The sequence below is a fragment of the Podarcis cretensis genome, assembly GCF_951804945.1.
Source record: "Podarcis cretensis genome assembly, chromosome: 16".
Classification (NCBI taxonomy): domain Eukaryota; kingdom Metazoa; phylum Chordata; class Lepidosauria; order Squamata; family Lacertidae; genus Podarcis; species Podarcis cretensis.
In genome coordinates, this window is record NC_137186.1 from 5,284,802 (window position 1) to 5,306,941 (window position 22,140).

At 48.8% G+C, this 22,140-nt stretch overlaps 2 protein-coding genes and 1 long non-coding RNA gene across 8 annotated transcripts in view; 1 reads left to right on the forward strand and 2 right to left on the reverse strand.

Annotated features, from left to right (window-relative positions):
- Positions 1 to 9,813, reverse strand: part of PI4KB (phosphatidylinositol 4-kinase beta) — a 59,251-nt gene extending 49,438 nt beyond the window's left edge. Inside the window, exons 1-2 of one of the 3 annotated variants that reach the window (XM_079957983.1) lie at positions 9,558 to 9,813; positions 7,406 to 7,528 (exon numbers count right to left, since the gene is read on the reverse strand). The gene's annotated coding sequence lies outside the window, so the exon portion shown is untranslated. The remainder of the gene's footprint in view (positions 1 to 7,405; positions 7,529 to 9,557) is intronic. The other 2 variants (XM_079957981.1, XM_079957982.1) reach the window with 2 other exon arrangements.
- LOC307205923 overlaps positions 1 to 19,518 on the forward strand; it is a 53,867-nt gene extending 34,349 nt beyond the window's left edge. The window contains exon 2 of the long non-coding RNA XR_013834198.1: positions 18,590 to 19,518. This is a non-coding gene — a long non-coding RNA (uncharacterized lncRNA). The remainder of the gene's footprint in view (positions 1 to 18,589) is intronic.
- ADAMTSL4 (ADAMTS like 4) overlaps positions 17,226 to 22,140 on the reverse strand; it is an 85,521-nt gene continuing 80,606 nt past the window's right edge. For all 4 annotated transcript variants that reach the window (XM_079957892.1, XM_079957894.1, XM_079957891.1 and 1 more), the window contains one exon: positions 17,226 to 21,325. In XM_079957892.1, coding sequence (XP_079814018.1) covers positions 21,186 to 21,325 — 140 coding nt within the window. In that variant the 3' untranslated portion in view covers positions 17,226 to 21,185. The remainder of the gene's footprint in view (positions 21,326 to 22,140) is intronic.

Here is a 22,140-nt window from a genome sequence, read left to right on the forward strand (position 1 = left end):
GCTGTCACAGCAGACCTCCGCAAAGATAGCCCTGCTGGATCAGACCAACGGCCCATCCCAGCGGTGGCCACCCAGGGGCCTGTGGGAAACTCACAAGCAGGAACCGGGTGCAAGAACCCTTTCTCCTCCCGTGGCTTCCAGCAACTGGTATTCAGAAGCGTTACTGCATCCGACCGTGGAGGCAGCGCACAGCCATTGTGACTCGTGGCCTTCTTCTGCATCACATATTCATCCAAAGCTCTTTTACAGCCATCCAGGAGAGCCAAACTTAAAAATAAATATTATTGTATTGCTTTAAAGAGCTGTCCTAGGCAATGGCTGCACCCCGTGGCAGAGGATTAGCGATCTCTCCAAGTTAATTACGCCTTGCATGAAGCTGGAAGCTGGGATTGTGGAACCAGCCCAGATAGCGCCAGGATAAGCTCCAGACATCTGGTGGCTATTAAACAGTGTTACTTTCCTCCCCAAGGCTGAGTGTTTTGCAGAATTCGCTGCCCACCCACCTCCCAAGGACAGAACACGTGGCTCTCATTGAAGCTTCACCCAGCTTACGAGATCTATGTTAAGCAGCACAACCTCCCCTCAGCCCCCATCCCTTCTCCGACTCCATGTCAAGAAATTGCTTCAAAGGTCAAGGAAAGCAGGCCTAGCCTGAAGTCAACAACAGGAAAAGCAGGGATGGGGTGGGAGGGCAGGTGAAGAACAGGATTACACCTGCCTATGAAGGCAGCAGGGGACGCAGGTGGCACTGTGGGTTAAAGCCTCAGCGCCTAGGGCTTGCCGATCGAAAGGTCGGCGGTTTGAATCCCTGCGGCGGGGTGCGCTCCCGCTGCTCGGTCCCAGCGCCTGCCAACCTAGCAGTTTGAAAGCACCTCCGGGTGCAAGTAGATAAATAGGGACCGCTTACCAGCGGGAAGGTAAACGGCGTTTCCGTGTGCGGCTCTGGCTCGCCAGAGCAGCGATGTCACGCTGGACACGTGACCCGGAAGTGTCTCCGGACAGCGCTGGCCCCTGGCCTCTTAAGTGAGATGGGCGCACAACCCCAGAGTCTGTCAAGACTGGCCCGGACGGGCAGGGGTACCTTTACCTTTACCTTTATGAAGGCAGCACCAATCCAGACCTAAATTAAACAGGGCAGTTGGGAAAACCCCATCATCTTTCAAGAATGGGACTCTACTTGGCGTAGAGGAAAGACTCGCTGGACGGGAATTAGGCTTTTTCCACAGAGGCTGAGCCAGGGAAGGCTAAAAAAAATAAATTAAAAGTCTCCTGTCTGGTCAGCCCAAAGCACTATGGACGCGTCAGAAACTTGCGCACTCTGACAGATTCTGGCAGCTGCAGGGTCTCTCAGTCCTCTGAATCAACCCCAGGCCCCTTGTGCTGATGCTTTGCATAAATATCAAGATTCTAGTCCTCATTGTTCAAGGTCCTCGCCTGTAATCCCCTCCCCTCCACTCCCAAGACACCTCCATGCTCCCTCCAGTCTTCACAAGTCAATAATTTCTTACATCTCTTTCCTTGGCTGCTGTCCCCTCTTCCTTCGGCCAGGAATTCTACAAGGGTGCTGCTGGGGAGGGGTGTCACTGTAGAGAAGGCTCTGCTCTTGGAAGCTGCCACCAAGGGCAGAGAGCAGGGTATCTGCAGAGGGCCTTAAAGGACATGATTGGAGGTGGTGTGTCTCTGGGCTGTTTTGGGGCTTTAATACACGGATGGAGATCCTGTGGAGCGTCAGGTGTTCCTGCATTCCAGCTATCATCATCATCATCATCATCCCCGACCACACGGGCTCTTAGGGCTGATGGGAGCTGAGAGCCCAACCACAGGATGTGGAGAGCCACAGGTTCCCACACCCCGCTTTAAAAAGCTCAAAGCCCAGACCTTGAACTAGGCCGGGAAAATAATTTGGAAGCCTGTAATCCTGGAGAAGCTAATAGTCACGATGCTACATGCAACCTCCACTTGCAGAGGCAGTCTACCTTTGAAATGCCAGAGGCTGGAGGCACATACCAGGGGAGGGCTTTTGAAATAGGTAGGGCCCCATATGCACTATAATTCCGCTTTAAAGAGACGTGGCTTCCCCCAAAACACACTGCGAACTGCAGTTTGTTCAGGGTGCTGAAAATTATTAGCAGGAGACCCTTGTCCCCCTTCACAGAGCGGCAATTAATAGAGCGGTTTAACAATCCATCCCTCTCTCTGGGGATTGGAAAATGTAGCTGCAGCAAGGAATCCTGGAACCTGTAGTTTCCTGAGGGAACCAGGGCTCTTCCTGTTAGTCACCCCTAGCTCCTCCAAAGAACTAACATTCCCAGGATGCCTTAAGCTTGGGGGCCGCAGCAGGGAAACGGCCTTTTGCAAACCACCTCCAAACGGGTTTGCGCAAACAAGTTTTAAACCAGGTTTTGCAAACTGAAAAATGATGCAAACGATAAGATAGAAGGGGGGGGGGACCCTTCCATGTCTTGCTAATGAGGGGTGGTTAAACTACTCTGTCAACTGTAAAGGGAACTGCTTGCTCCTAACAACTTTAAGCACCCTGAACATACTACAGCTCCCAGGATTCTTTGGGGGAAAGCCGCGACGGAACAAAGTGGTATGATAGTGATTGAAATGAATACGACTGTTGAGGAGGCCCTAGATTTCTACCCAAGAAGGCAGTGATCCCAGGGAACTTTGCAGCATCGACAGGGGGCAGGGAGGAGCAGACAGCTGAACCTGTGCAAGGGCAATTTAGCAGGATGAGTATACTTTTTTTTTTTTTTAATGTACACACACAAAAAGGCAAGTCTGAACCAAGCCACTGAGTCACACGGAGATGGTGGCAACTGCTGGGGGTTTGCTTCTGACGCAGCGGTGACAAGAGTTATCACTCCCAGAGTTCTTGCAGGCTGGAATATCACAGCCATGTGCTCACATACACACAGAGGGCCACGAGCACTGGAAAACCACATTGCCATCCCACACCATTCTGTCACAGCTGACTCACCCCATTCGCAACCACCTGCCTGTGCTGGGCGATGAATGATGCTGGTCTACCTTACAGAAAGGGCGGGGCATATCAGAAGTCTTTCTTTCCCCCCACCCCAATGCTTTTTATTGATTTTCACAAACATAAATAAAACTTAAAAGTTTTACAATCAACATTTTGTGTTGTCTTATTTACCTTGCGCAATTTCGCGCCCAGACTTCCCTCCTTCCCTGCTACGGTTTTCCTAATTTACATCTTCTCTCGCAGATTCTTACTTACCCTCTATTCACATCACAGGATTTATATTAGCCCTGCTACAGTTTTTAAACTTCTGCAGTTAATTCGTATGTATGCAACAAATTTACTCCACTCTTCTTCAAACTTTGTCACTTTTTGGTCTCGAATTTTATAGGTCATTTTTGCTAATTCTGTATATTCAAAAAATTTAGTCTGCCACTCTATTAGAGTTGGGATCTCCTGGGATTTCCACTTTTGGGCCACGAGGATCCTAGCGGCAGCCGTGGCATACTGAAACAATTTACGATCATATCGGAAGTCTTTCGCTGGACTCCAACTCCCAGCAGCCAGCATGCCCAAAGGTCAGGGAGGATGGCAGGAGATGTAGTCCAGCCAGAGCTGGAGGGCCACAGCCTCCTCACCCGTGCCTGACAGGATCGCTGTGAGCAATGAAAGGGGGTTGGACTAGATGACTCCTCGAGTCCCTTCCAACTCTGCAGTTCTATGTGTCTATGATTAGAGAGGTAATTTGCCTAACTGATCTAACCTGGGGAAAGGTGGTAGCTCAGTGGTAGAGCACCTGCTTTGCATGCAGAAGGTCCTGGGTTCAATTCTTGCCATCTTCAGGCAGGACTGGGAGGGACTCTGCCTGAAACCCAGAGAGATGCTGTCTGCCAGCATAGACAATACAGAGCTACATAAACTAAGGGTCTGAGTGTAAAGCAGATTCCTAAGTCAAATCTTGGATCATGACCACGAGGACTAGAATCTTAGTATTAATTTTAAAGCTAGTGACATAGGGCACCCACTTTACACGCAGAAGGTCCCAGGCATTTGGAGGTAGGACTGAGAGAGGAGAGCTGCTGCCAGTCAGTGTAGACAATATGGAGCTAAACAGACCAAGGGTCTGACTTGGTAAAATATGTTATTATTAATAATAATAATAATACCTCTCCTCCCATTACATATCTTTAGCTGCCAGGCAAAAACATTCCTCGTAACTCTTTAGCCAATTAAGCAACATATAGGCCAAAGACTTAAGAGGGATGTTTTTAACTCGCGGATGAAGATATGTAACGAAGGTGCCAGTCAAACCTTTCTGGGGAGAGCATTCCATAGACAGGGAGCCATCACAGAAAAGGCTCATTTCCATGTGGAGAAGGCACGCAAAGAAGGCCCTCAGATGACGGTCGCACGATCTAAGTCGGTTCATATAGGGATAGGCAGTCCTTGAGCTCTTATGGTCCTGGGCTGTTCAAGACTTCTTAAGTCAAAGCCAGCACTTTGAATTGGGCCCCAAAGCTAATTGGCAGTCAGTGCAGTTGGACCAGGACCAGTATAATATGCTCAAACCATTTTGCCCCATCGAGCCACCTGGCCACTGAAATCTGCACCAGCTGATGTTTCCGAACCCCCTTCAGAGGCAGCCCCATGTATAATGTGTTGCAGTAATCTAACCTAGAGGTTGCCAGAGTACAGATGACAGAAATCAGGCTAGCCCTGTCCAGATAGGGGTACAGCCAAAGCTAATGGAAGGCATTTCATGCCATTGAGGCCACCTGAGCAACCCCAAGCTGCATACCTGCTCCTTCAGGGGGAGTGTAACCCCCTAACAGAGCCTCAGTCTTATTTGGACTGAGCTTCAATTTGCTGGCTCTCATCCAGTGCATAATGTATTTTTAATCTTTGTTGGAAGCCACCCAGAGTGGCTGGGGAAGCCCAGCCAGATGGGCGGGGTACAAATAATAAATTATTATTATTATTATTATTATTATTATTATTATTACTACTACTACTACTGAGGCAAGACAACGGCTCAGCTCATCCACTGCCACACTTGCAGATGTAAAGGAGAAGAAGAGCTATGTAGTATCAGCATATTGCTGACAACGTACTCCAAAATTCTGGATGACCCTACTCAGCGGTTTCATGTAGATGTTAAAACAGCATGGGGGATAAAACTGAACCCGGAGGAACTCCACACTGAAGGCTCCGTGGCGCCAAAGAGCCCTCCCCAAGCATCACCCTCTGGAAACAACCACCCAAGTAGGAACGTAACCACTGCAAAGCAGTGCAACCCACCCCTAACTTGATAGCTTCCTGTGTTCCCCCTTTCGGGGAATATGGTATAGTAATCCAACAATATCTGGAGGGCATCAGGGTGGGGAAGGCTCACATGCACAGAGTCCTCTGGGTGTTTAAAACTGAATGCCTAAACACAAACCACTGCTGCTACAATTTAAAAACAAGAACAAAGTATTTTGGCAACTTTAAAAGATGAATGGTTTTTTTGTGTGGCATAAACTCTTGCAAAGTACGGCAGGCAATACAAAGTGTTCTATTGAGCTATACAGTGGACCCTGGTTGCGAACGTGATCCATGCGGGAGGCATGTTCGCAACCCGCAGCGCTGCGTCTGCACACGCGCAATTTGGTGCTTCTGCGCATGGGCCGAAACCCGGAAGTAACCCATTCCGGTACTTTCGGGTTCGGTGCAGTGCGCAACCCGAAAATGCACAACCTGAAGCATGAGGTATGACTGTATGCAGTTTCAGGAGTGGGGGAGAATTGTAAGCGGCAAGGTCAGAGGCAAATGAAATGCAGAGGACCGATGGTGGTAACATGGACCTAAGAATGGAAGATGGGCACTGCAGGAGCCCATCTCATCCTGTATCCTTTTCTCACAGCAGCCAGCCATATGCCTGTGGGAAACCCATAAGCAGGATCCAAGCACAAGAGCCCTCTCTGCTCCTGCCACAAGAAGTTTGTTAGCCCTTTAAGGTGCTGCAAGGCTCCGTCCTTCTTAACGCAAGAGATAGCTGCACCCTCTGGAAAGGATGACGAAAGTAACTAAACAGTGAGAAGGGAACAGCAGTACCAGCACAGGAGGACACAACAGGCACCCAGGCAGGGTGTTTCATGGGAACCTCAGGGGAGCCCTTCAGCTCTGCTGGAAGATCAGCTCCATCGTGCCTCGTCTCCCTTCAACACCCACCTGGAAGGAGCCTCAGCCAGCCAGGTTAGAAAGCAACGCTCGTTCTGTCGCCTCCGCAGAAAGACCAGCTCCATCAGGAGCCTCCTAGCCCTGAACTATTCCCATTCAATAGAACTGCTATTTAAACATTTTAAGAATCTGTGTCTGAGTTTCCCTCCCTGCCCCTCTTTCCTTTTGTGCCATGCCATTTAGATTGCAAGCCTGTGAGCAGAGACTGCCTTGTTTTAACCAGCCATTCTGGAAGCCTTTTCGTGTGTTACCGGTCTGTAAATAAACAGGCTGCTGAGGGCCCCCAGTTTCTTACTGGCAAAACAGGCTCATTGAATCATTGGCTGGAAGAGGTAGGAGTGTGTGTCTGCTTTGGATTGGAGCACCGGATAAAAAGGGAAGGAAACAGCCCAGACTTGAGAGGTAAGAAAGAAGGAAATCGGATGCAGGGCAATCTCTGGCCTTCCAGATGTTGCTGCATTACAACCCCCATTAGCCCCAGCAAGAATGGGCAATGGTCAGGGATCATAGAATTGTAGAGTTGGAAGAGATCCTGAGCATCATCTAGTCCAACTCCCAACAATGCAGGAATACGAAGTTGTCCCATACAGGGATCGAACTTGCAACTGTGGCATTATCAGCACCATGCTCTAACCAACTGAGCAATGAGGGTAGCAGTAGTGCAGCAACAACTGGAGGGCCAGAGGTTCCCCACACTTGCAGTTAATCACGATTCCCTCCTCCTCTTCTTGAAAATCCAAGAATTGGGAAGTACTAGCCCGATATTGAATTCTGGTGCTGGAAGAGACTCTTGAGAGCCCCATGGACTGCAAGAAGATCAAACCTATCCATTCTGAAGGAAAGCAGCCCTGAGTGCTCACTGGAAGGACAGATCCTGAAGCTGAGGCTCCAATACTTTGGCCACCTCATGAGAAGAGAAGACTCCCTGGAAAAGACCCTGATGTTGGGAAAGATGGAGGGCACAAGGAGAAGGGGAGGACAGAGGACGAGATGGTGGGACAGTGTTCTCGAAGCTACCAGCATGCGTTTGACCAAACTGCGGGAGGCAGTGGAAGACAGGAGTGCCTGGCGTGCTCTGGTCCAGGGGGTCACGAAGAGTCGGACACGACTAAACGACTAAACAACAACAACAGCCCAATACACCACAAAGGAGGCCCATCACGAATGCCCAGAGACGGAGGCCCATCCACCACTCACCTCTCTCGTGCCCATCCAACCAGGCAGCTTGCCCCTGCTGAGACGCTCGCCCACAATGCCAGCCGAGTCAGCCATTTTTGGAGATGGGGACTCAAAGGGATTCTCTGCGATGATCCTTCACAGCTGTAGGAAGAAAAGCGAGGTGTGTTGGGAGGGGAAATGGAGGAGGCTCAACCTTTCAGTTGCAGGGGTTTTTGGTCTGCTTTTTAAACACAGCATCTCTCTCAAACACTGAAATACCAGGAAGGTGTTTGCAGAAATCTGGAGGGATGCCACACATCACTTCATGTTCAAAAGCACAATCCATTTGTGAAGGGGTGAAGGGTAGCGTTCATCCTCGAAGACTGAAATATCAGAACGGAAGCAGGTATACACATTCAGGACACTATGGTTCAAGTGCAAAGCCTGGCTCAAACCCTGTACCTGTTCTCACAAGGGAGAAAAGTGGCCAGGGATATAGGGATGTCAAAACAATCATAAACTTGGTGCGTAGGTTTATAAGACAATCTGAAGTGGAAATGCTCAGAAGAGGAGAGGTGGAAGAGGCAGAGAAACTGCAAAGTAAGAATGTAATTGGAATCGGATGTCTCTGAAGCTTAGAAAAGCCCACTCAGCAAGGACTCAGAAATGCTATGAGGACCGCTGGCAAATTTGCTCTGACTCTCCTTTCCCCACACCACAGGCAAAGCCGCATCTTCCCGTCCCTACAAGGAAGCAAGTGTATAATTAAAAGAGCTTTTAAAAGAGAAACTTGCTCCTTGGCAACTCAGCGAGGAGGGTGAAAAGGACTCTGAAAAATCCCGGAGGAAGTGGGGTGGGGAAGAGGGAGAAGGTGAGGTATTAAAAGCCCAGCACTCCTTAACATGAAGAACAAAAAATGGCAGTCTTGAGGAGTTGTGGGATACAACTGGTGTGGAAATACGCCTGCAAAAAGTTACTAGCCTCCCAAATATGTTTTGTTTTAGAAGAAGTCGTCTGATTTAAACCCTAGAAGCCGCTGCATGACATTAACGTTACAGATAAATGGGTCAGAGGTAATAGAGGAGCAACGGTGAGGGAGGTGTCTCATATCCAAGGACGGGAGAAAGGAAAACGGGGGTCAGGGAATGGAGTGGAAAGAGTTGAAGTGAGGGGGTAGCAGAAAGGGGGCCAGTATTTATTTGCAGAAAAGGGGGGTGGACAGGGGCCACTAAATCCCAGGAATCAGTGAGGCAAAGAGAGGGGGACAAGAGAGTGGAGGCTGGGGTGTCGGGAGAGATGCAAAATGAGGGGGGGGGGGTATAATGGAAATAATATTTTGGAGGGGATGTTGGGAAGCCAAAGACTCCCAGAAGCCAATGGGGCAAGAGGGTAGGTGGGAGTGGGGCAGGGGGAGAGGAAATCAAGGCTTGTGTGATCCACTTGAGGAAACTGAGAAGGGGGCGAAAAGGGGCCGAGGAAAGAAACCCCAGGAACCAATGGGGCAGTTTTGGGGGAGAACAGGGAGAGCTGAACGGTGGGAGCTCTTACGTGTCAGAAGAAACGGGGGCAGAGGGGGAGGAAGTGGGGCGGTGGCAACGAGGGCCGGATTCCAGAGGCGGTCTGGCAGTGGGGTGGGGGCAGACCCAAGGAGTCAGTGGGGCAGGGGTTGGAAGGGGGGAAGGGCCCTTGAGCCCCCCTGGGGCAAAATATGGGGGGGCAGTTCCTGGCCTTGTTTGGGGGGGGTCACAAAATCTCCCATGGGCCCCTGGGGCAGGAGAGGGGAGGGGGGCGGGCAGACCCAAGGAGTCAGTGGGGCAGGGGTTGGAAGGGGCGAAGACGGGCCCTTGAGCCCCCCTGGGGCAAAAGACGGGGGGGGCAGTTCCTGGCCGTGTTTGGGGGGGCTCGCGAAATCTCCCATGAGCCCCTGGGGCAGGAGAGGGGAGACCCAAGGAGTCAGAGGGGCAGGGGCTGAAAGTGGGGGGGAGAGACGGGCCCTTGAGCCCCCCTGGGGCAAAATATGGGGGGGGCAGTTCCTGGCTGTGTTTGGGCGGGGGGTCACGAAATCTCCCATGGGCCCCTGGGGCAGGAGAGGGGAGGGGGCAGGGGCCGTGGAGGGAGGGGGCGTTGAGGGGGGGGCGAAGGACCCCCCAGGGGTGCCCTCGGAGGTGCCTGCCTGCCTTCCCGCACTCACCTCACGCCGTGTCCATGGGAGGGAGGCGGCGGTGGGAGAGAGGGAGGGAGGCAGGAGCCGGCGCCCCTCCGCGGCCTCTCTCTCTCTCGCTCTCTCAGTCTTTCAGTCTCTCTCTCTCTCTCCCTCCGGCCGCCTCAGCCTCTTCCAGCCGCCGCCGTCGCCGGGCCCAGCTCCGGGGCTGCCCTCGCCGCCGCCTGAGGGGGCCTCTTTCTTCTCCCTATCCGCCCCGCCGTGAGGTAAATAAATACATTTTTTAAAAAAAACTCCCGCCCCCACCTCAGATTGACTTTCTCCTCACACGCGAATAGGGAGGGGTTCGTTTTATTTTTTATTAATTTAACCGACCCCCCACCCCACCCCCGCTCTCCCCGGAGAAGGCGAAGGACCCCGACTCAGGTCCCGTTGGCGGCAATGGAGAGAAGGGCCGTAGGTGGCTATGCCAGCGCCTGATTGGGAAGGAGGAGGAAAAAGAAGGCGGGGCCGGGGCTCCGGGGACGCACGCATGCGCAGTGGGTTTCCCGGCTGTGAGTCGCGTGCGGTGCAGTCAGTGGCTGCGTGGCGGGGTCGGGGATCGGGGCCGCCCTTGCAAGCCCGATCGTCATTGCGGGCCATTCATTCCCCAGGAAATCTGCCCTTCTACCTCTTTCCTTTAAAAATAGTATTAAGTGGCTTGCAATTGGTTTTATACAATTGATTATTTTTAAATAGCATTATGCATTAGTATGAATTCTGAATTTATTGTTATTCACATTTTATACTGTATTTTATGCTGTTTTGTTGTTGCATCAATTAAGTGTTTTAAATTTGTTGTTAGCCGCCCTGAGCCCTGTTTTCTGAACCGGGAAGGGCGGGATATAAATAAAGAATTATTATTATTATTATTAATTGGGGGGGTGTTATTGGGTTGTTTTTAATTTTGTATTATGCATTGTATGTTTTTATATTGGGATTTTGGGTTGTGACCGCCCTGAGATCTGTGGGTATAGGACGGTATGCAAATTTAATAATTAATAATATTTATATCCCACATTTCCCAATCTCCAAAATCGAATCTGTTTGCAACTGTTCAGAGAGGACCCATTGACCTTAAGCTGCCTTGCATGGAGGCAGACCACGGGTCTCTACAGGTCAGCATTATTTGGCAGAAGCTCTTAAGAGTTTCAGAGGAAAACCTGTAGACGCCAGTCAGTGGGGATGCACCCTGAGACTTACTGCAAAGCATACAGTTTTTGGGTCAGCTGTTTATTGCGGAAGAGACTGAGAGAGGTAACATCCTCTTCTTGTTCTTTTTAATTAAATTTATTCATTTGGTTTTTCAAATTAAAGTTTTACAACCAGATATCCAACATACATGATAAAAGCAAGATTCCAAAGAATCTCCTGGACTTCCCTTCTTCCCTCCTGTGGGTCCGGTTGTTAATCATTTCCTCCTGCATCTTTTATAATACAGTGGCACCTTGGGTTAAGAACTTAATTCATTCCGGAGGTTCGTTCTTAACCTGAAACTGTTCTTAACCTGAAGTACCACTTTAGCTAATGGGGCCTCCCGCTGCCACGCAGTTTCTGTTCTCATCCTGAAGCAACGTTCTTAACCCGAGGTACTATTTCTGGGTTAGCGGAGTCTGTAACCTGAAGCGTCTGGAACCCGAGGTACCACTGTAATCCAATTCTTTCTACATCGCCACTACTGTATATTCAAAATTCACCATTGCAAAATTCACTACAAGTGTTATTCCAATCCTACTAACGATTTTAACTGTTTGCAATGATTTTTAAGATAAATTATAATTCCCCCCCCCCAATTCCTTATTAAAATCCTCTTCAAATATCTGAAGGGATGTCCCATGGAAGATGGAGCAAACTTTTTTTTTTTTGCTACTCCAGACTGCAGGACCTGAGTCAGTGGATTCAGATGACAAGGAGTTTCAGATTTAGAGCCATGCAGCCATGGAATGGGCTCCCTCGGAAGGTGGCGGACTCTTTTAAACACAAGTTGGTTGGCCATTTGTCAGGGATTCTTCAAGCTGTAATTCCTGCATTTCTGGGGGTTGAACTAGATCAGTGTTTCCCAACCTTGGGTCGCCAGCTGCTGTTGGACTACAATTCCCATCATCCCTGACCATTGGTCTTGCTAGCAAGGGATGATGGGAGTTGTAGTCCAAAAACAGCTGGAGACCCAAGGTTGGGAAACACTGGACTAGATGATCCTTGAGGTTCATTTCCAACACTACCATTCTATGATTATTCCTTGCAATGCTGGCCAGCTGCAGAACTGAACTCTGCTTGTCCCCTCCCCATGCGGCTGTTTTGGTTCTGGGTGCAGTTTATGGAGGAGGAGGAGGAGGGCAGCTGGCAGATTTGGGGCAATTATAGGCAGGTAGGATGTCCCGGGTGGGACGCAGGTGGCGCTGTGGGTTAAAGCCTCAGCGCCTAGGGCTTGCCGATCGAAAGGTCGGCGGTTCGAATCCCTGCGACGGGGTGCGCTCCCGCTGCTCGGTCCCAGCGCCTGCCAACCTAGCAGTTCGAAAGCACCTCCGGGTGCAAGTAGATAAATAGGGACCGCTTACCAGTGGGAAGGTAAACGGCGGCTCTGGCTCGCCAGAGCAGCGATGTCACGCTGGCCACGTGACCCGGAAGTGTCTCCGGACAGCGCTGGCCCCTGGCCTCTTAAGTGAGATGGGCGCACAACCCCAGAGTCTGTCAAGACTGGCCCGTACGGGCAGGGGTACCTTTACCTTTTAGAATGTCCCGACAGAGAAGAGAGAGTTAGGAAGAAGGAAACCTCAGCGTCTCTCTGCCAACACCTTTGCCCCAGGCAGTTGCTGTCTTGCAGCTGAGTCAGGCGTTGAGAAAAAGCGCAGGATTGCATCCAGCCACACCCACCAGGTTGCAATCACTAGGCAGATGGTACTGCAGTCAAAAATGGTACAGTGGTACCTCGGGTTATAGATGCTTCAGGTTACAGACTCCACTAACCCAGAAATAGTACCTTGGGTTAAGAACTTTCATAGAATCATGGAGTTGGAAGAGACCACAAGAGCCATCGAGTCCAACCCCCTGCCAAGCAGGAAACACCATCAGAGCACTCCTGACATATGGTTGTCAAGCCTCTGCTTAAAGACCTCCAAAGAAGGAGACTCCACCACACTCCTTGGCAGCAAATTCCACTGTCAAACAGCTCTTACTGTCAGGAAGTTCTTCCTAATGTTTAGGTGGAATCTTCTTTCTTGTAGTTTGGAGCCATTGCTCCGTGTCCGCTTCTCTGGAGCAGCAGAAAACAACCTTTCTCCCTCCTCTATGTGACATCCTTTGATATATTTGAACATGGCTATCATATCACCCCTTAACCTCCTCTTCTCCAGGCTAAACATGCCCAACTTTGCTTCAGGATGAGAACAGAAAGGTACTACTGTATTGCAAATGTCAAAAATGTCCTCTTCTGCATCACCTAATGGATGGAGGGACTGTGATAAGCTCGGTGCATTATCAGTTATGGTGGCCGCGTACAAAATTTTTGGAATTAATTTTGACGGAAACAATAAACACAGTCGTGCCTTGGATTTCCCAATGCCTTGGCTCCCGAACAATCAAAACCCAGAAGTGAGTGTTCTGATTTTCGGAAGCTGAACATCTGGCGCAGTTTCCGATTGGCTGCAAGAGCTTCCTGCAGTCAATTGGAAGCTGCGTTTTGGTTTCCGAACATTTTGGAAGTCGAACGGACTTCCGGAATGGATTCCATTCAGATTCCAAGGTCATCTTTTTTGGTGATCCCTCATAGCCGAGTAAGATTGTCTTCCATAAACACGGTTTTAACAATGAGTCTGTAAGTGACTGCGGAGGCCAATTCTGGATCCACACATCCTTCCACAGTGGGGACATTGGTTTCCGGGCGGGAGTTGATCACGGTGTGGATTTGCCAAGCGTGCCTTCCTCTTAGCGCGTTTCTCCCTTGAGTCCTGAGTTCGAGTGTCTTCAAAGCCCATGACACCTTTGGTAAAGGCTGTTCTCCAACTGGAGCGCTTGCAGGCCAGTGTTTCCCAGTTGTCGGTGTTTATACTACGTTTTTAAAAATTTTCCTTGAGTCAGTCTTTAAACCTCTTTTGTTGACCACCAGCATTACTCTTTCCATTTTTAAGTTCAGAATATAGTAGTTGCTTTGGAAGACGATCATCAGGCATCCGCACAACACGACCAGTCCAACGAAGTTGATGTTGAAGAAATTAGTGCTGAACTAGGACCTGGGATAGTCGCTGCCTCTCTGCCTAACCTCCCTCGCAGGATTGTGGTTGGGGAGATTAAAAGTGGGGAAAGGACCATGTTATGTACATCATTATATTATTATTAATATAATTTTGATTTATTAAAAGATTGGGAACCATTTATGAGGTATCTACAGAATCAATGTAAAGAAATGGACTCACTAGCAAGGTTTGAGTAGACTCTTACAATTAACAAAATACCGTATTTTTTGCTCTATAAGACTCACTTTTTCCCCTCCTAAAAAGTAAGGGGAAATGTGTGTGCGTCTTATGGAGCGAATGCAGGCTGCGCAGCTATCCCAGAAGCCAGAACAGCAAGAGGGATTGCTGCTTTCACTGCGCAGCGATCCCTCTTGATGTTCTGGCTTCTGAGATTCAGAATCTTTTTTCCCTTCCTTTCCTCCTCCAGAAACTAGGTGCGTCTTGTGGTCTGGTGAGTCTTATAGAGCGAAAAATACGGTAAATACAGGAATGATAGAGGATGTTAAAATGATTAAGAGAATAGCAATATTTGATATAAAGAACTCAATATGAAGATATAATATAGCAAGCAGGGGCAGTGAATATGTTAAAAACCAAAAGAGGAAGTTGGGGGCGGGCGGAGGGGGAAATTTGGGGAAGTGCATCATTTTTTTTCTGTTATATGACATGTTATTAGCATGATAAAAATGTAAAACTCAATAAAAATTAATTAAAAAACAAACGCCAACCCATTGCAAGCTTTCCTGAGGTCACCTCAGCTCTGAAAGAAAGCAGGGCAAGAGTTAATCTCCCAGCTTTCCACACGCAGAAAGCCTTAAGGAAAATAAAACCCCCAAAACAAAACACCAGCCCTTCAAAGCCTTCATTTAATTTTGGTTGGTGTTTTTTTAATGCTGTTTGAGGAATTATCCTAATTGTGACCTTAGGGAATGCTGAACTAGGGCATCGCTGCCCCCTGCTGGAGGGTCGATAATATTAGAATATAAGCAAATTAAGAGCCCAGGCAAAAATGCACCTCTCTTCTCACTTCCTACAGCAGCTGACTGCATGTTATCTTGGTTGACTCTCCTGCAGCAGAGCAAACGCAGCAGATCCTCTGGGATTTCTCTTAGTAGCAGGTTTTGTTTGTTTTCCATGAAGCAACGCCAAAATGATCTCAGCAGCCCAGACGAAAAACCCCAACTTCACTTTGCAGATTGGTCCACGCAAGTTACTAGTCCTCCTGGACTCCCAATTTTTTGTGTAATTTAATAATAATAATAATAATAATAATTTATTATTTGTACCCCGCCCATCTGGCTGGGTTTCCCCAGCCACTCTGGGCGGCTTCCATAAAAACCAAAAATACACTAAAATATCACAGATTAAAAACTTCCCTGAACAGGGCTGCCTTCAGATGTCTTCTGAATGTCAGGTAGTTATTTATCGCTTTGACATCTGATGGGAGGGCGTTCCACAGGGCAGGCGCCACTACCGAGAAGGCCCTCTGCCTTGTTCCCTGTAGCTTTGCTTCTCACAATGAGGGAACCGCCAGAAGGCCCTCAGCACTGGACCTCAGCGTCCAGGCAGAACGATGGGGGTGGAGACGCTCCTTCAGTAGGAATCTCCCCATACCTGGCAGGAATTTGCACTCCGCTGCAAAGGCGTCTGGTACATGCCTCACCCAAATAAATAAATCAGTAAAACACGGTTTTGATGTAGTCAAATGGGTCATGTGCCTTCCTTTATTTACAAGCAAACGTGGGGGGGGGGAGTGGGAAAATTGGCACTTTGGCCCCTCCATGCATTGGTGACCCCACAGATAGACTACTGTAATACACTGGATTCGGGGCTTCCCTTGAGACTGGTCCGGAAGCTGCAACAGGTGCAGAATTCTGTGGCCACATTGCCTGGATGCGCCCATTCTACAGCTGTGTCGACTGAGGCAGCAGCACTGGCTGCCGATCAGCTACCAGGTATGTCCAACGTTAAAGACTTGCTACCCCTGTGTAGGCCTGTAAGATTACTTAGATCATTGGGGCGGGGGGGGGTGTTTACTTGTGGGACCCTACAGAATATCACAGGGGTGTGTGACCCCCAAATGGGCCGTTTCCTGCATTCTGGAATGCCAAACTTTTCTGCCATCCATTGAGCATCGTTTATTTAGGGGTCAGCAAACTTTTTCAGCAGGGGGCCGGTCCACTGTCCCTCAGACCATGTGGGGGGCCAGACTATATTTTGAAATAAAAAAAAAATGAACGAATTCCTATGCCCCACAAATAACCCAGAGATGCATTTTAAATAAAAGGACACATTCTATTCATGTAAAAACACTCTGATACCCGGACCATCCGCGGACCGGATTTAGAAGGCGATTAGGTCGGATCCGGCCCCCGGGCCTTAGTTTGCCTATTCATGGTTTATTTGTTGCTTCAGACATCTTGAGAAGACATCTCTGACTTGCCCACACTTTGTGAAAGCATTTTGGGAATTGATATACAATGAGTTTAAAAAGTTTTTTAGATATATCTTCCCCAAAAAACCAGAAGCATTTTTGCTGGGTTTGACAGGTGAGGAAATTGCAAAGGTAGATCAAAAATTATTTATGTATGCCACAACTGCGGCAAGAACTTTTATTAGCCCAAAGGTGGAAATTAAAAGAATTGCCAACGATTGAGGAGTGGCAGACGAAGATGATGGACTATGCGGAATTAGCCAAGCTGAACCATCTAGAACCAAGATGACCAAAAATTACAAAGATACTGGAGTAAATTTATTTGGTATATGAATAATTACTGTAAAAATGTGAAGACACTAGCGGGATTGAAATAAATCCTGCAACAAATCTTTTTAAAAAATACTTCTTAGATCAAAGAGACAGAGTTGACTATAAGGTTACGAAGGTCAGAAGTCGAAAATTTAAAGTGCGATATAAAGACTTGAAAACAGAAAACCTGTTGAAGGGATGGAGGGAAGCCACAAGCTCAGCAGAGCACAGAGTAGATTTGTTTGTTATTGGAATGCTGGAAATACTGTGTTAAAAAAAGAAATTAATACAAATTAGATTATTAATAATAAGAAGGGCACCCTGTTCTTATTTTACTTACTGACTGCATTTCTATCATACCTGCCTTTTCCCTGGAATCTCAAAGCGATGTATGCATGGTCCTTGTCCCACTTTTAATCTCCCCAACAACAATCGTGCGAGGAAGGTTAGGAAGCGACTCTCCCAGGTCCTACTTCAGCACTAATTTCTGTGTCACACTGGCTCTCCAGATTACAAGATTCCTGTATCCATAGTACTGTTTCACTTGAGTTGGAACCCCCATTTTTAAGAATACCGTTCCCATGATTTTCTGTTGCGAGACTGGCGGACTAGAGGAAAAACAACAACAGTGAAGTGGATTAGAAAAGTGCATCTAAAGAAATAAAGAGAAAACTCCAGACATAAAACCTCAAATAAATCTTTAATAAAAAATAAATTAGATTTGGACCAAGAAAAGAAAAGGGGTGTGTGTGTTTGGGGGAGGGGGAACCAAACCAAACCTAGATACATTCAGCTTTATCATAGAGATTTATATATAATATATATATTTTATATATATTTATATAATCTGAGCACTCTGAGCCGTTTCTATAAAATGTCTTTCCTATAAATGCTTTTCCTTTTTTTTGTCCATTTCCGATAATCTGATGCAGCTATTTGCAATTCAGTGGGAAGCCAAGCCCTGATTCCAAGAGGGCTCCTGTACCTTTTAAGCGTGGTGCAGTAGGAAGAAATTCAACACGTGCTATTTCTTTCCTTTCCTCAGTGCTTCAGGGAAACCGCTTCGGGTGGTTTGCTTTTTCTCTCTTCCTGATGCACACAAGCCCTTTCCACATTGGTACTGCCCAATATCCTCCCCTGTGGCTCATTCTACCATCTGGCCCACCAGAAAGAGAGGACGTTGCCAACTTTTTCTTCCAGAAAGGCTCCTGTGTCATTTGTCGGGGTTTTTTGTATCTTCGTTTTAGGTCTTCTTGTAATTTATGTGGAAACTGTTCAGTTTGACTGTGTGTTTTTGTAATGTTCTATTCATCGTATAGGACTACAGTCGTACCTCGGAAGTCGAACGGAATCCGTTCAACTTCCAAAACGTTTGACAACCAAAGCACGGCTTCCGATTGGCTGCGGGAAGCTCCTGCAGCCAATCAGAAGCCCTGTCGGATGTTCGGCTTCCAAAAGAACGTTCAAAAACCGGAACAATCACTTCCGGGTTTTGATCGTTCAGGAGCCAAAACGTCCGAGAACTAGGCTGTTTGAAAACCAAGGTACGACTGTACTTTTTCTATGTTGCAGTTATGCATTTTTTCCCCCATGTTGTAAGCTGCCTTGAGCATAAGTTCCATGGAATCATAGAATTGTAGGGTTGGAAGTTTGAAACACGGCATACAAATAAAATTATGTATGTGCGCATGCAGGGCCGGATTTAGGTTTGATGAGTCCCTAAGCTCCTGAAGGTGATGGGGCCCTTTATATGTCCAGCTGTCCTTTGTCAGCAACAAATTGTTGCCATTTTTTGTGTTGAATATATGCTATATTTATTTATTTATGGACCTTATAAGTATCTAAAGTCATTTGCACATGACAAAATATGTATTTTATCCAAGTAATTGTTGAACTGAAGTACAATTAAGAAGAAGTACAGTGGCGCCTCGCAAGACGAAAAGAATCCGTTCCGCAAGTCTCTTCGTCTTGCGGTTTTTTCGTCTTGCAAAGCAAGCCCATTGACGGCTTAGCAGATTAGCGCTATTAGCGGCTTTGGGGCTTAGCGGATCAGCTGATTAGCGGCTTAGCGGATCAGCTGATAAGCGGCTAAGCGGATCAGCTGTTTAGCGGCTTAGCGGATCAGCTGTTTAGCGGCTTAGCGGCTTAGCAAAGGGGGGGGGAGGGAAAAAACCCCACAGGAACTCAGAAGACATTTTCGTCTTGCAAAGCAAGCCCATAGGAAATTCGTTTTGCGAAGCACCTCCAAAACGGAAAACCCTTTCGTCTAGCGGGTTTTCCGTCTTGCGAGGCATTCGTCTTGCGGGGCACCACTGTAGTATATTAATATTTTGGAAATGTACATCCAGTGTTTTTTTTCCTTTACATGTTTTTGGGGGCCCCCAAGAGAGTGGGGCCCAAAGCTATAGCTTGTTTAGCTTATACAGTACGTAAATCTGGCACTGTGCGCATGTATGACACCTGGGGCTGTCTGCCCCCCTACTGCCCCCACCTTGCTCTGCCCCTGCCTCCAGGTCCAAATATTAACTGCAGGGCCTTGTTGAATTCTTAGCTTCACCCCACAAACTCCATCACAAACCCTTAAGGGTTCACAGCTTCAGAATAAATGCTACGGTTGTGTGCCCTCCGAACTTTTCTGCCACCCTGCCAGGGTTCTTGTGCATTCAATGGCTCAGTGACAGGCAGAAATCCAACAGATCAGGCCCCTCCTAGACATGGACATGGCAACGGCTCCTCCTACTGGATTTAGTGTTAGCGACGCAGGAAATCTGCCCAGAAATAAGTTGGCAACCCTTCACAGAATCTACCCTCAGAAGGGGGGGGGGGGCAGAGAGAAAAACAAAAGTGTGTTGATTTGAGCTGCAAATAAGGGGAGGCAATATATTCCTGTTTCTAGAGGTGAGGGTTGCCAACTGTTTCACTGAGACCTGTGCCTTTAGCAGCTGTGTCATCTGCAGACATCGTCAAGCTGCTTTTAAGAAAAAATATCTCTAGGCTGTAAGAGGAGTTTCGCTTCCACATTTCTGCAGGCAAAGCTCCTCTTGGAAACACGGCAGCAGGCCGGGCTGGGTTTTCTGGTCACTTGGCAACACCGCCCGGGCTAGGAAGGCGAAAGGAAACTTCTCTGACTGCGAAGGTTGCCAACTTCAGCAAAAACCAAAGCTCTTGTGCCTTTAAGGGAAGCCTTGATGTCTAAAAACAAAAACCCGCTGTGCTTCTCTCTGGGGGTGGAGAGGAGCAGAATTGGTGTTGATGACACAGGAGCACGGGCAGGCGGGAAAAGCTGGCAACCTCAAGAACTGTGTGGAAAACCCAGCTGCGACTTGCGAGTTGGGAAGCTGGCTTGGCGAGGCGCAGGCTGATCAGTCTTTCTGCAGAACCGTTTGCCCTTCTGTGTCGTTTCCTCAAAACCGAGGGAATCCAGGTCCATTCTGGACCGAGGGAGTTTTAGGCTGGTCACTTGACCACTTCTATCACTATTGGGCATGCTGGCTGCGGGGAGCTGGAGTCCAGTGACTTTTGGGGGTCCGCAGGTCCCCCCTTCCTACTGTAAATCCGGAAACAGTGGCAAGATTGTAGAAACCGTCTTGCTCGGCTGCTAACCAGCCTTCTCCACAATCCAAAGTAGCACCAATACTGTATATTTTCAGGAGGAAAAAAAATAATGCATATTTTTCGCTTCCCTAAGGAAATACTAGAGCAAAGCCAATATGGCTGGGCGGCGTCAGACTCAGTGCTGCCCTCTGGAAGGGAGTGCGTGGAACTGCAAGGGCTCTGAGTTCCAGTCCATCCACCGGCCTTTTTCTGCCGCAGCTGGCGGGGTTTTACTGGCCGGGGTGGCGTGGATCAGGTTGAAAGCTCCCTCCCCATCTGGGCTTTGTCTCAGGCAAGTTCACAGGCCTCGGGGACCGAAGCCACCCACCACAGAACTCCACATCATGTCCCGTGCATTTCCAAAGGGCTTCCGCGAGGAATCGAACCCAGCGCCGGCAATGTCAGGTCATCCGTGCACGATCTGTAGCGTCGTTTCCCAAAACAAGGTGAAGTTGGAACTGTGCAGGCAATTTTGGCCTCCTTTTAGCTGGTTGCAAAATGAGCGTCTCGGGGTCTCTGTGTGTGTGTGTGAATGGGATTGGGGATGGCTTCACGGGAGGGAACCAAAATTTTGGCGGTGTGTCTTCAAGGAGGGAGGGAGGAGGCCGAGCGGGGTGCAAAAGTACCCCTTGGCAGTTCCTTAAAAGCCAAGGCCACCAAAATCATCTGTGGGTCTGCCAGAATGCCGTGCGTGCCGTCGCAATTTGTCTCCCCTCTTCCTAGCCTCCGTGAAAGGGGAAAGCTTAAAAGGAAATGCAGGAAGTACGATGAGTCTGTAGCTTGGGGTAGGTTTCTCTGGAAATACTGGGGTACAGTATGAAATACTCCTTCTGGAGAGAGCAGAGGAGAGGACACTGATGGGAATTTCTCAGACCTCGAGTTCGAATCCCATTTGGTCCTTCAATGCCTTTGCCGCGATCCCTCTCCAGCGGATGGGGTTTTATTTTTTTGCGGATGACAGGGGCTCCTGCAGTCCGCGAAATATATTCGCTTGTCCCCAGTTCAAGTAAAGGTGCGAGGAGTCCAGGATCCTGCCGCTCGCCAGCGCTATCGGCTCGGTCCGGCATGGCGCCTCTCCAAGGCGTGAGTACATGAGGCACAACAGACGGCTTTGTAGTAGGAGTAGACGCAGAGGCGGGCCTGCACGATCACCGGGCAGTTGTGGTATTTGTCCCTGCAGTTCTCATCTGCCGACCAAAGAGGAAAAGCAACATGAAAAAACCCCAAAGAGTTGTGGGGTCTCCAACTTGACGAACCTGACAAGGAGACTGGGAATGTCCCCTGCCCCGTTAACTCTCTCGACAGATGGGGAAATATGATTCTGTTCACTGGGATAAGTTCTCAGCTCACGTCTTCAGTGACCTCATAACCACAGCTCCTGGAATAATTTAAAACAACTATCTGATGTTTTTACAGGGACAAGGGTGGCGCTGTGGATTCAACCACAGAGCCTAGGACTTGCCGATCAGAAGGTCGGCGGTTCAAATCCCCGCGACGGGGTGAGCTCCCGTTGCTCGGTCCCTGCTCCTGCCAACCTAGCAGTTAGAAAGCACGTCAAAGTGCAAGTAGATAAATAGGTACCGCTCTGGCGGGAAGGTAAATGGTGTTTCCGTGCGCTGCTCTGGTTCACCAGAAGCGGCTTAGTCATGATGGCCATATGACCCGGAAGCTGTATGCTGGCTCCCTCAGCCAATAAAGCGAGATGAGTGCTGCAACCCCAGAGTCGTCTGCGACTGGACCTAATGGTCATGGGCACTCATCTCACTTTGTTGGCCGAGTGAGCCGGCATACAGCCTCCGGGTCATGTGGCCAGCATGACTAAGCCGCTTCTGGCGAACCAGAGCAGCGCATGGAAACGCCGTTTACCTTCACACCAGAGCGGTACCTATTTATCTACTTGCACTTTGACGTGCTTTTGAACTGCTAGGTTGGCAGAAGCAGGGACCGAGCAACGGGAGCTCACCCCGTCATGGGGATTCGAACCGCCGACCTTCTGATCAGC